Source organism: Tupaia chinensis, unplaced genomic scaffold (genome assembly GCF_000334495.1).
Source record: "Tupaia chinensis unplaced genomic scaffold, TupChi_1.0 Scaffold000600_1, whole genome shotgun sequence".
In the NCBI taxonomy this organism is placed as follows: domain Eukaryota; kingdom Metazoa; phylum Chordata; class Mammalia; order Scandentia; family Tupaiidae; genus Tupaia; species Tupaia belangeri.
In genome coordinates this window covers 5,853,274-5,866,086 of record NW_006160117.1, presented here as the reverse complement: position 1 = coordinate 5,866,086, position 12,813 = coordinate 5,853,274, and the positions used below count along the sequence as shown (strand labels likewise).

At 35.4% G+C, this 12,813-nt stretch overlaps 1 protein-coding gene across 1 annotated transcript in view; it reads right to left on the bottom strand.

Moving 5' to 3' along the window:
- Positions 1-12,813, bottom strand: part of IL1RAPL1 (interleukin 1 receptor accessory protein like 1) — a 77,132-nt gene that overhangs the window by 38,775 nt on the left and 25,544 nt on the right. The window contains exons 3-4 of the mRNA XM_027775716.1: positions 11,943-12,075; positions 9,344-9,489 (exon numbers count right to left, since the gene is read on the bottom strand). Of these exons, the coding sequence (XP_027631517.1) occupies positions 9,344-9,489; positions 11,943-12,075 (279 nt within the window). The remainder of the gene's footprint in view (positions 1-9,343; positions 9,490-11,942; positions 12,076-12,813) is intronic.

The window sequence follows — 12,813 nt, the reverse complement described above, 5'->3', positions numbered from 1 at the left end:
TCTTCATTAATTGCTACTTGAATAGATTGAAATATATGTATATATCCATACATATGTTGTTGAGACCTTCCTAAGTGTATTTCCTTTTTAAAGAATGTGATGTGTAGGAACTCTGTCCAGTAATGAGGGCCCACCTCAGTTAGGAGGTTAATTATTTTAATACTCCACAAGAGTGCCCTCTCAGACATCTCTCTGAGTAGCAAATGTGTTCTATATAGCACAATTTCATTGAATACATGAGGCAAGTAACCTCATTAAGAGTAGAGTGTGAGGGCAATGTACCAATGTTCAAATAGGTTCAAAGGTGTTGACTATGTATAAAGAATGAAGCAATTAGTTGGAAATAGTCCTACTGACTGGCTTTACTCTGCTTTCATTCCTTTCTCATTTAAACAGTGAGCTCTAGTTGCTCTTTACCCACTATATTTTATCAAGTTTATTAGAAAGAAGTATTGTCTAGGCCAGGGCTTTGGTATACAATTTGTGGTCCACAGACCCAGCAGCAGCAGCAGCAGTACAACACTTGATTGCAATTCATCTTGAGTCCCATCCCAGCCTCCACCTCAACAAAGAATTATCCAGTCCCAAATGTCAATAGTGATGAGATTGAGAAACCCTAATATAAACTAAGTTTAGATTATTCAGAATACATTTAATCAACCCATTAATGACACTTAATAAGTGGGTTAGGTGACTTGAAGTATACATATCAGAGATCTTTATAAAAATGTTACATTTAGTTAGAAAAATACATAAACTCAGTAAAAAATATAAGTAACTTCAAGTGACTATGACTATGTATAATTAGATTTTTAAGAGCATAGGCCCACACAAATGATTGACAGAAATCATAAAAATGGAAGAGTTTATCAGTCTTGGCTACCAATAATGGTTTTGTCCAGAATTATTATCTTGTTACTTATTAATTGAAAAACAAGCTAATTATCGGCAGATAGTAGTATTTTTCTTTCCTAATGAAGATGACCAAAATGGCTACAAGGCAAAAGTATTGGGTTGTCGGTAAAGTAATGACATATTTTTGCCTAGAAAAACATGTCACAACTTTTCCGACAACCCAATATATTCTATAACAAATCTTCATGATGTAATTGTTAAAAAAAATGGGATTAACAGGACTGTGAGGATTGGTTCCATGTCTTAGCAATCGTGAATAGTGCCATAATAAACATCGATGTGCAAGCACTTTTCCAATGAAGAATTCTTCTGTCCTTTGGATAGATACTGAGGAGTGGAATTGCTAGATTATACGGTAGATCTATTTGTAGATTTTTGAGGAATCTCCAAATTATTCTCCACAGTGGCTGTACCAATTTACATTCCCACCAGCAGTGTAAAAGAGTTGGCATATATACTCTATGGAATATTACTCAGTCATAAAAATCAACAAAACCCTGGCCTTTGACAGAAAGTGGAAGAATATGGAAGATTTACTGCTGAGTGAGGCAAGTCAGGATATGAAGGAGAGACATTATATGTCATCACTTAACATATACCAAATGTCTGCACTCTATGACTGAAACTGATTGACTAACAGTTGTACAAACACAAAAGATGGGTGTGAATGTCAAATGAGGTGTGTGTGGAGGAGTGGGGCCTAATGAAGGACATTTGGAGAAGGGATACAGAGGTAGAGCATTGACGGGGTGGGGAGGTGTGGTTATCGGTTGAAGATATTGTGACCAACGGGACTGGGGAGAAATGTTCACATGTTGAAATGCTCACACTGTAAGCTAAACAATGTGATTGAAAGTATATACAAAAATAAATAAATAAATTTATTTTAAAAAAACAGGACTGTGAGGAGATATTCCACTTTTGAAGCAAAAATTATGTTGGGATTACCCTGATACAAATCATATACTGGTATAGTATCCCTTATCCAAAATGCTTTAAGACCACTAGTGGTTTGGATTTTGAATTTGGGGGGGGGAGGATTCTGGAGTATTTGCATAAACATAATGAGATATCTTTGGGATAGGACCCAAGTCTAAATATGAAATTTACTTTTATTTCATATATACTTTATACACATACCCTGAAGATAATTTCATATAAAACTTTTGTATTAGAGCATTTCGAATACAACCCATCACATGAAGTCAGGTATGGAATTTTTCCACTTGTGGTATGATCACACTCAAAAAGCTTCATGGGGCCAGCCGGTGGTGAGGTGGTTAAGACACTGAACTCCCATATGGCAGATTGTGGTTTGAGTCTTGGACCCAGAGGCTTGAAAATCATGCTGGGTGCATGTGTGCATGCCCAAAATCCCAAGAGGCAAATGAAGGTGAAGGAACTATGGTGTGGCCATCCCCCCTAGGGAGTGATTTCTCACTTCCCCTTTTACTGTCTGCCTCTGTCTCTTTACAGTGATGTGTCTCACTCTGTCTCTCTCCAAAGACAGAGAGTTTTTGCCCTATGGCAAAAAACTAAAAAAAAGTTTCAGATTCTGGATAGATTTCAGATTTTTGGATTAGGGATGCTCAACCTGTATTCTATCTAAGGAAATAGCTCTAAGACTTAATTTTCATGCATGTAACTGGGGGGCAGTCAATAGCCTTTTTTAATTGTACATATTAAGAAGCTCAATGATACAAAATCATTAGTATGACACAATTTGTGCTATTGGCATTCATAATAGCCTCCAAATGTGTCTGTTTGTTTTGGCATTAGTTACCAAGGGAAAAAAAAATACAGAATTGGGGTCAGCTATTTAGCTGTCTTACATAACTGAGGAGCAGAGAAACAAGAAAAGTGTCATAGGACTGAAAAAAATTTGATTCAAAAATGTCAAAATCTTAGCCAAGGAGAAATTTTTTTTTAAAACATTATGGTTCAGATCTGGAAATGCTACAGTAACATGATTACTGTTACTTAATATTTTGGCATTACACAAGCTAAAGCTAAGTAAAAGTAACTCCTCTGTGGACACCAACCCATCTTTTAGTGGGTCATTGTCTTTCTAAGGAGGTGTCACCACATGGAGAGGTAGGAGACTTTTATATTTGGGCAAGATAAGGCCTTCACGTACCCTGAAATCAGTGGTCAAAATGTCAAATAGCCTTCCCCAAGAGAGGTTTATACAGTTCTATAATCTTATTGTATCTCTCAGTTAATAAATGCACTAGGCAAATACTAACAAGAATAGGGGCACACATTACAAAGATGATTCATTACAAGAAAGGATAAGGAGTCCACTGGGTCTAAATTTATCCAGCTTTAAAACAATGCATCCTAAATGATGTGCACGTTAATTACATTACTAAAGATATTTTGAGGACTGGAGAGTTTATTGAGAAAGTCTAATTCCTATCGATTGCATTCTTTGGAGAAAGAGAGTATGCACAAGAAACAAAATGGATTTGAGGGAGAACAGAGAAAACCTAGATTTTTACCATTATTAACTAGTGCTAGGTCTTTCAAATAGATATTTTGCCAGTTCCTAAAGTACTGCATGATGAACTGTCATATTATTATAATCAACATAAGTAAACATAACCATTCAGAACAGGATTGCTAATGAATGTCCTTAATGTGACAGTTTCAAAGTCAAACATTCACTAGGAAGCATAATTCTATATTAGGAATGTGTAATATTTTAAAAGTAGGTGATGCCATTCTAAATTATGTTAGTCCTTATTTCCTGCTCATTTAATCTTATGAGTGGCTAGCACAATGGCAGACACATAGAAGGTTCTTAATCATCATTAAATTTATGAATAAATGAGTAAAGTTCTCGTTAGGATAGCACATTCAAACCAAAGTAAATCTATCATGACATCAAAGTCAGAATCAATGGAACAAAATTGCTGCAGCTATAGCTGACCATTTTAAAGAAACATGAATTAGAATTCAGGGAATTTTAAATGTAACACATGATTGTTGCATCTTTTGTTACCCAAAACATCACGTAGTCCAAAGAGACACCATGTACTAGCTTGTTAATATCTATTGGGTGCTAAGTATATGTCAAACACTATGGTAAGTATTGACCTACATGAGTTCATTTATTCCTCACAGCTGCTCTGTGTGACAGGACTCATTATTCCCATTTTATAGAATAGATTTCTGAGGCTCAAATGCATTAATTCAAGATAGCACAACTAGTAAGCACAGAGTTGGATTTGAACACAGTGTTGTTCCAGAGTTCATGCCTTTAAGCATTAAGATGCTTTGCATCAGATAATGAACATGTCCACACTATGAGGTCATTCAGAGTGAGAATATGGAAAAAAAGACAGAAAGAGTGAAGAAGGAACTTAGCACTTTCTGATAGGTACAAAGGTGAATAGTCCTGAGACCAGAATAAAATGTTGCTGAATATCCATCTGGACTATTGTTTGTGTAAGAGAAATAGAAAATATAAAAACTAGATGGCATAGGAAAGGTTAGAGTATAGTAGAAAATGGAAGGTAAGTGTTTAGTGCACATCAAGGCAAGCGGTAGCCAGTAGAAACCTAAGCAATGGCATTTAAGTAAAAGATTCAGAGATTCAGATATGGAATTTGATCAAGTGCAGGCAATAGAAGGAACAAGAACTAAGTCATAGAGAATGAGAACTAAGTTAGTAACTAATGTGCCAACACTTTACTTTGGTTCTTTTTGAAGCTAAGATCTAACACTCAAGCTTGCTAGGCCAGGAACTGGCAAGGAAAACTGAATAGAAGTAGCTGGCTAGAGTGGTATTACTCCTTGCTTTATGCAGGGCAGTCATAAACCAATATGGCTCCATGGGCATTGCCCCTTCAGTGTTTTTTTCTCTCTCTCTCTCCCATTGTATATTTGAGTACAATATATAGTAAGTCAAATATATCTATGTTGTATGTCTAACATGATTCTAACTGTCCAAGTATTCTTTTCTGGCTGCAGAAATTAACAACTTTGTATATTCTCAAGGAAGTTTTTTTTATAGTCCAATTTCTTGGTAGGTTTTCAGCTGGCTTTTGCAGAATTAAGATTCTTTTATAAAGCTAGAAGAATGATCCAGAATGTAGCCTAGCTCAAACGTAGCTGAATTATTTATTATACTATCCCCTTGGCATTAAGGAAGAATGATCTGATACATGGGAGCAATGTTTCAAAGAATCCATAACACTTATTGGAGGACTCTGAAATCATTTTATTATATCAACAATACTGAATAAAAGGTAACCATGGAGGAAAAATGCTTTCAGAACTTTGGCATAGGAATGTCCTGAAAACTTTGCCTGTCAGAAAAAATGACAGTTCGTGTTGTACAAGATCTGTATTCAACAAATGTTTTAACATGTCTCTCTAGGGAGGTTTTAAAAAGGAAGTCTTTGAAGGCCTATAAGTTAAGGAATTTATGAGTCAATGGCAGAAAAATATACGATTAATAGCGACAACTTCCACTTCTCTTAGCTTTAGTTTTCTGAGTACTATAGCAACTTGTTTACTAATCATGTAATGGCTAGCCTGAGAGAAATTTGACCTTTGCAGAGACCTTATGATCAAAGATCCAAACTTACTGGCTTACACATGCTTGTATCTTGCCCTTCTGAACCTTGCAGGGCTGGTGAAGTTGCAGTTATATGATATGTTGACCAAAGTCCTTTCTCTTTCCCCAAGCTGGGTGGAAAAGATCGTTCCACATGATTATGAGCCTCTCAAGAGCAGACTATTCCATTTCTGTCTTTGTGAACTGATGACCCATTTGCTTTAGCTACCTTAAAAGGAAGACACACTTTCACTTTAAGAGGGACTTTTGGAGTACATAACCCTGAAGGACTCTTAGTTTTTGTTTGTTTGTTTTGTTTTGAGGGATTTTTGCTATAGGGCAAGTCTACTTGCCAGAGAGACAGAAAGGGACAAATCACACCTCTAGCAGGGATGGCCATACCGTACCTCCATTCTCCTCTCAGGATCTTGTGCACACACACATGCACCCAGCATGAGTTTTAAGTCACCAGGTTCACAACTTGAATCATGGTCAACTACATCGGAGTCCAGTGACATAACCATTATGCCATCTGCTGGTCCCAACTCATAGTTTTTGATGTTTTTATTTCACTAAGAATAAAGCACTGTTGGTTTAGACACATATTTGCAAAACATCCTGGAAGACTTAAGTACTAAAGAACAGTCTAACATTGACTGAAAATTTCTTTTTCAAGTATAGGGAATCAGACATCACTGGAAAAGCTTTTTCAAACTATTTACTTGATTACTCATTTATTTTCTAGATGAAGGAGCGTTTTAGCTTTGGGCAACTTAACCTTAGGCTACACATACTAAAAATAGCTCAGGGAGTGAGCCCTTCTTGGCGATGTGCTTCTCTGTAAAAACAGAATTTTAATAGCTTTATCCTTAGATATAATTCATTTTCCTTCCTCTCTCCTTAGGATTGCTCTACAACGGTCACTTCTATCTTGCCTCAAAGGTGAAACATTCCTCCTTCAGTACTCTTGAGGAATTGGTTCCAGAAATGCCTGAGGATACCAAAATCTGAGGATGCTCAAGTCCCTTACATAGTGTCAGAATATTTAACTTGCTGGGATCAGCAACTGGCATAATAGCTACGTCACTGGACTCCCACATAGTTGACTGCAGTTTGAGTCCCATACACAGTGGCTTAAACTCACACCGGGCTCATGTGCATGCATGCTGAGGATCCTGAGAGAAGGGAGGAGAGGGATTGTGGCATGGCCATCCCCCCTGGGGAGTGATTTCTTGCTCTCTGTCTCTCTGTCTCTCTTTGTCTTTCTGGTGAGTGTACACATCCTATAGAAAAAACGTCTCCAAAAAAAAAAAAGAATACTTGCATATCCTCCAATATATTTTAATCATCTCTAGACTACTTTCAATATCTAATAAAATGTAAATATGATTTAAATAATTTTATACTATATTTTTTATTTGTATTATTTTTTATTGTTGTGTTCCTTTTTTTACTTGTTTTTAGGGGGATAAATTTTATTTGTGACGGGTTGAACTCACAGATGTAGAACCCATTGATATGGAGGCTAATTGTGTGTGTTGTCTGAGTCAAAAATGTTTTTTGTGGGACCAGCAGTTAGTGTAATGGCTATGTCGCTGAACTCCCATGTAGTTGACCGCGGTTCAAGTCCTGGACCTGGTGGCTTAAACTCACGCCAAGTGCATGTGCATGTGTGCCCAAGATCCCAAGAAGAGAATGGATTACAGCATGGCCATCTCTCCTGGGACGTGATTTATCACTTTCTGTTTCTTCATCTCTCTCTGTCTTTCGGGTGAGTGCATGCACCCTATAGCAAAAACCTTTCCAAAATAAAGTTTTTTGTTAAATAATTAGTTTTATTTAACTTTATTTATTCATTCATTCATTTATTTTAATTTGACCAGAGAGGGATAGAACAAGAGAGAGGGAGAAAGCGGAAGTGAGAAAGCAAGCCACCAGGTCCAGGACTTGAACCACAGTCAGCCATGTGGGAGACCAGTGTCCTTAACCACCATGCCACCTGCCGACCCAAGTAAAAAATATTTTTCTATGTGCTCTGTATTTTCTTTCCACTGTCTCCATTCTTGAGGAATAATTCAAACTATATAACTGAAGCATGCTCAAGAGAGACCAGAATGGTAAAAAGACTTCATTCATGCAAATGAGGAATGAAGAGGAGGAACTAAAGAAGTTGAATCTGGTGAAGAAAAGGTCCAGCAGGGTCATTGTGACTCATCAAACATTTGAAGTGCTGTCTTGGGGAGGAGTGCTTGAAAATATAGAACTAGGGCCAACAGTGAAACAGGAAAGCTTTCTAACAGATTGTTTTCCAAAGATAGAATGACTTTCCTTGAGATGAAATGTGATCTAGTAAGACAACTTGGGAAGATATTATGGAACGATGAGTAGTTCAATTACACAACATTTCAGCTATTTCCAATAGAGAAGCTATTGCTATCTTTATACAGATACGATATTTTTACTCAAATTCCTTCCTTGATTGACTATATATTAAGCTACAGAAAGAGATATCGTATTGCTAGTAGCTGCTTATCTTTTTCCTCAACTCACATCCCAAAAAAGTATAAATTATTTTAATGCTGTAGTCACCTTGACAATAGAGGTATCTGTTTTAATAGCTTTCAGTAACATTATTCAAAGGGCATCTATTGCCCAATGATGTAGGGAGAACAATCTTCAATGTTCTCTTTCTTTTCAAACCTCAAAGAGTCTAGGATTAAACATGTGCTTTGAAATTAAAATCACTGGAAATCTGCTGAGTAAGAGAATATTAAGTGTACTTGTCCCAAAGAATAGAAAGTTTTCACATAGTATAGTGTAGAAAAAATATATACATACATATTTTCTTGTAATGTACATGAAAAATTTCACTAACTTAAAAACATGGCTCATATTTTACAATTGTCACTCATTTCAAACAGTTCAATATGAATTTATATATAAATTTAACCCAATATATAAGGTGACGGGCTGCTGTGGAATCAGAGTTAGCAGAATCAGACATTGCACCAATCACCACCTATCCTACTTATAATTAATTATTATTAATCATGGGAAAATATTACATACGTAAAAGTTACCCCAGACAGGAAACAAAAAAGTTAAAAAGTACTGTAATGGGGAATCCATCATAGTTCTTAAACTAAAGGAATGTGGCCTTCTACTAAGGAACACAGTCTTTGACTTAAAACCACTTAGGTTACTTTTAATAACTTAATGCCTATTTCTCATAATAAATAGCATGCAACTAAATACTTTCTGCATGTAGGCTCTGTATTAAGTCCTTTACAAGCATCATCTTCTATTCTTACAACACACTGAAGAATTGATACTATTGTTTTCCCTGTTCTATATTAAGAAGTTGAAGCTTAGGGAATTATTTTTTTAAAATTTTTATTTAGTTAGTTTTAATAAAGAATTGTTTTATTTAACTTTATTTATTATTGTAGTTTTTCAGTTTGACCAAGGAGAGAGACAGAGACAGAGAGAGATCGAGAGGGAAAGTGAGAAAGCAAGCCACCAGGTCTGAGACTGGAACCAGCAATGCAGTCATCCATGTGGAAATCCAGTGCCTTTAACCACTATGCCACCTGCCGGCCCCAGATTAGGGAATTTAAATAACTTGCCCAAGGTTATACAGTCGGAATTAAAGTAGAGCAAGGAATCCAAATCTGACTCTAGAGCCTGAGCTGGTCACCCTTCCATGATGCTGTCTGCCCTGATGGCCCTACTGCTAATGTGACTTTTTTATTTAAGATAAGTTTGCACAGAAAAACAAAATTTCACTTCTTCTTTTTGGTTCCCAGTGATTTCCTTCACATGGTATGTTCAGTTGACCAGTCAAGCTTAGAAAGTCACACTCACCTCGTTTATGAAGGAGAACACTGGCATGTCGACGTCCATTTCCATTTTCAACATAACAGGAATAATTTCCCAAGTCACCTTCCTCTACAGAGTCCACAATTAATGAGATGGAAACTTCTTGTTCCCCAAGATGCTCCTTAAGAATTCTAAAATATAAAGTAAAACGAAACAAAAAAGCCACACAAACATACACATACATGAGAAAAGAAAGAAATGCAGATGAATCTGAAGTGAAAATATCTACAGAATCTGTGCTTCAAATCTGGCTATGGATTGATTCTATGTTAATTAAATTATATCATGCCCTTTTCTTCTTCACTTCTAATGAGAAAGCTTGTCTTTGTAGATGCTAATGAAGTTGCAGTTAATTATCTCTCTTAGCAGGACAATCACACTGTCATAATAAAGAGGTGAAAGAGACCTTGAAGAAAAGTTTACAAATTGCTTTCTCTTTGATAAGAAATATAACTTAAAGGTGAGATAAGAAAACTATAATGTCTTAGGCTAGAGGGTCGAATTACATATCAGGCTATATTTAAAGAAAAAAAAAGAAAAGAAAAATTCTGAGTTATTTTGACATTTCAGTTAGATCCTGCAACCTGACTTTTGTTAATGATACAGACCAATTGCCTATTTTAAAAGAGATAAGAAATTATAAACTTGTAGACTAAAAGTTCTGATAAAGCGTTTAATTCTGACATTTAAAATTAATGGTAAATGCTCACTAATTTCACTGTGATTTTATGAATCTGTCAGAGCAAATGAAAACTTCAAAAGAGGGTTTCCTTCTTTGCTCTAAATTAGTTCAGTTCACACTCTCACATGCTTGGTAAATTGTCTTTATGCAACATTCCCTTCTGCAAAATTTAAAAAACAGACCTTTCTAAAAATTTTCCTGAACACAAAATCAAAAGTGTTAAAAGTTAGGAAATGTACTGGGACCAGCAGGTATGGCATAGTGGTCGGGGAGGGACTCCAACATGGCAAACCACTGTTTGAGTTCCAGACTGGTGGCTTGAAAATCATGCCAGGTACATGTTCATGCCTCTCCAAAATCCCTGAAGGAGAATGGAGGAGACGGGATTGAGGCATGGCCATCTCCCCCAAGGGAATAATTTCTCATTTTCCCTCACACTGTTTCTTTCCTCTCTAGTGAGCACACGTGCCCTACAGAAATCTTAAAAAAAAAAAAAAAAAAAAAAAAAAAAAAAAAAAAAAAAGAGGAAGTGAAAAAAAAAGAGGAAGTGTATGGTCTTTCTTTACTTTTAACTTTTCAAAGAGTACTGGTAAAAGATAAGAGTGAAGCCTGATATATAAAAAACAGGCAGAGGAGTATTTTAGTACATATTGAAAAAATGCCCATGTAGGCCTTCTAGAATGTAAGTGGAGGATTCTAGAGTGAGATATTCTTGTATACGTGTTGCCAGTAAAAGAATCCCAATAGAAATTTCCTTATATGACAGTTTTATATATTGCTATTGAAAAACATCTCTTAAATCTTTGATAAAGTTTTTAAAGTCTTGACATTTAAAAAGAGAAACTGTGGTTAAAATGCTGATCTCTGGCATCAGCAGGTGGCATAGTGGTTATAGTACCTGCCCCAACCATCATGCTACCAGCTGGCCCTAAACTCATAATTTAATTCCATTTTTCACAAATTTTTCTAAGTCCTGTGTATGTGTGTGTGTGTGTGTGTGTGTGTCCCAAAATCCCAAGAGGAGAATGGAAGAGAAGGGACTACAATATGGCCATCCTCTGGGGGGATGATTTCTCACTTCCTCTCTGTGTTTCCAGCAAGCGCACACACCTTGTAGCAAAAAATCTCTCCAAAAAAATGGTGCTTTCTACCCAGAGGATGCAACTATTTATGGAATAACATTTAGAAATGATCATTGTGTTGACTTAGTGTAACTTAGTTATTATTACTAATGCCCTTGCTTATTTACATTACGAAAAAATATAAGTATGTCTTTCTAAGCATAATTTCAGTCAGCACTAAATAAGATTTAAAGGTAAATGAGTAAATAATATATTTTTAAAAGAGCCTTAAGAATTATTCCTTTTAAATTGACGGTACTTTAAAATGGTTATTCTCTTGGTATCAGTCCCACTATTTAACTTATAGTTTATACCTTAAAGTCAGACTAACAAAAGTGGTGAAAGCATTTTGTAGATCCTTTATTACTTCCACCTAATACTTTATATTCTACTTGGTGACTCCAATATGTAAAAACATAAAAGAAAATGACAGATTATGTATGAGTCCTCATACATTGTTAATGTTTCTTCTCAACAATTAAAGAAAAACAAAGTTCATACAAATGAAAGGCATGCTATCTATCTATCTATCTATATAATTTTGATCTCACATTCAGAATAATCCTTACTGAAACATTCATTTTTATTTCTCTTAAATTCTTTTGAACTGCCATTTATGTTTTCTCATTTCATAGCCAGTTTCTTAATAGTGTTTTATTTCTGTGCTATTAAATATAGTAGAATTTTTATTCTGATAATAGTGAAACCTAAAATAGTTCTTTCCTTTCAGCTCACTTTCTAGTCACTAACAGAGCAAGTTAAAAGAAAAAAAAAAGTTTACCTAATGTCACTTTCCCAAACTCGATTTTCATCCAGATCTTCAATAAACTTCTCCCCTTTCATCCAGTAAATTAAAGGACTGACATCTCCGCTGTACCCAAAGAAAGCTCTGCAGGTTAGATTAGCTGAGTCGCCTGTGGAGAAAAGTGATGGAAATGTGTTAGAAAACTACTTGTACACACTTACTTTAGGCGAACTGGCAGGGACTATTTTGATCACTTCGTTGATTTAATGAAACATCTTTTTAAAAGAGTAATTTTTCAGGTATTTTCAATCTTTGTCAAATTTATAGAATGTGTGCTTTATACAGCATGGCTTGTTTAATGGAAATGAGAGTTACTTCTAAGATTTTGAAGAGGACTAGACAGTTATGTTGTAGAATATTCCAATTAGGCTTGCCCGATGTTTTCTCCCAGGTAGACTGAGGTTATGAATTATTGGGAAGGATACCACAGAGGTAATTCACCCTTTGCAAAGCATTATATCAGAGGGTACAGAGTGTTGATAATTATAAGATTTTATAAGGCAAAAGAAGCTCTTTCTCTGTCTTGAAGGTGCAAAAGAGAAAGGAAGTAAAATCTTTAGCTGTAAAAGAAAAGAACTATACATCCAAGATCCCAAGAAAGTGTTATCAATTTTTTTCTCATAAGAAATAATATCCAAGATTTCAAGAAAGTGTTATCAATTTTTTTCTCATAAGAAATAATATTTTAATTAAGAAAACTGAGATATACACAGGTAGAAAAGCCCATTAAAAATGAACAGATCATGATAATAATATTTGGGATTTTTATTAGAGATAAAATCAATGATAAAATGTTGTAGAAATTAGTTTCTTTTGATATGATAACAGGAGGGCCCATCCTCATGAT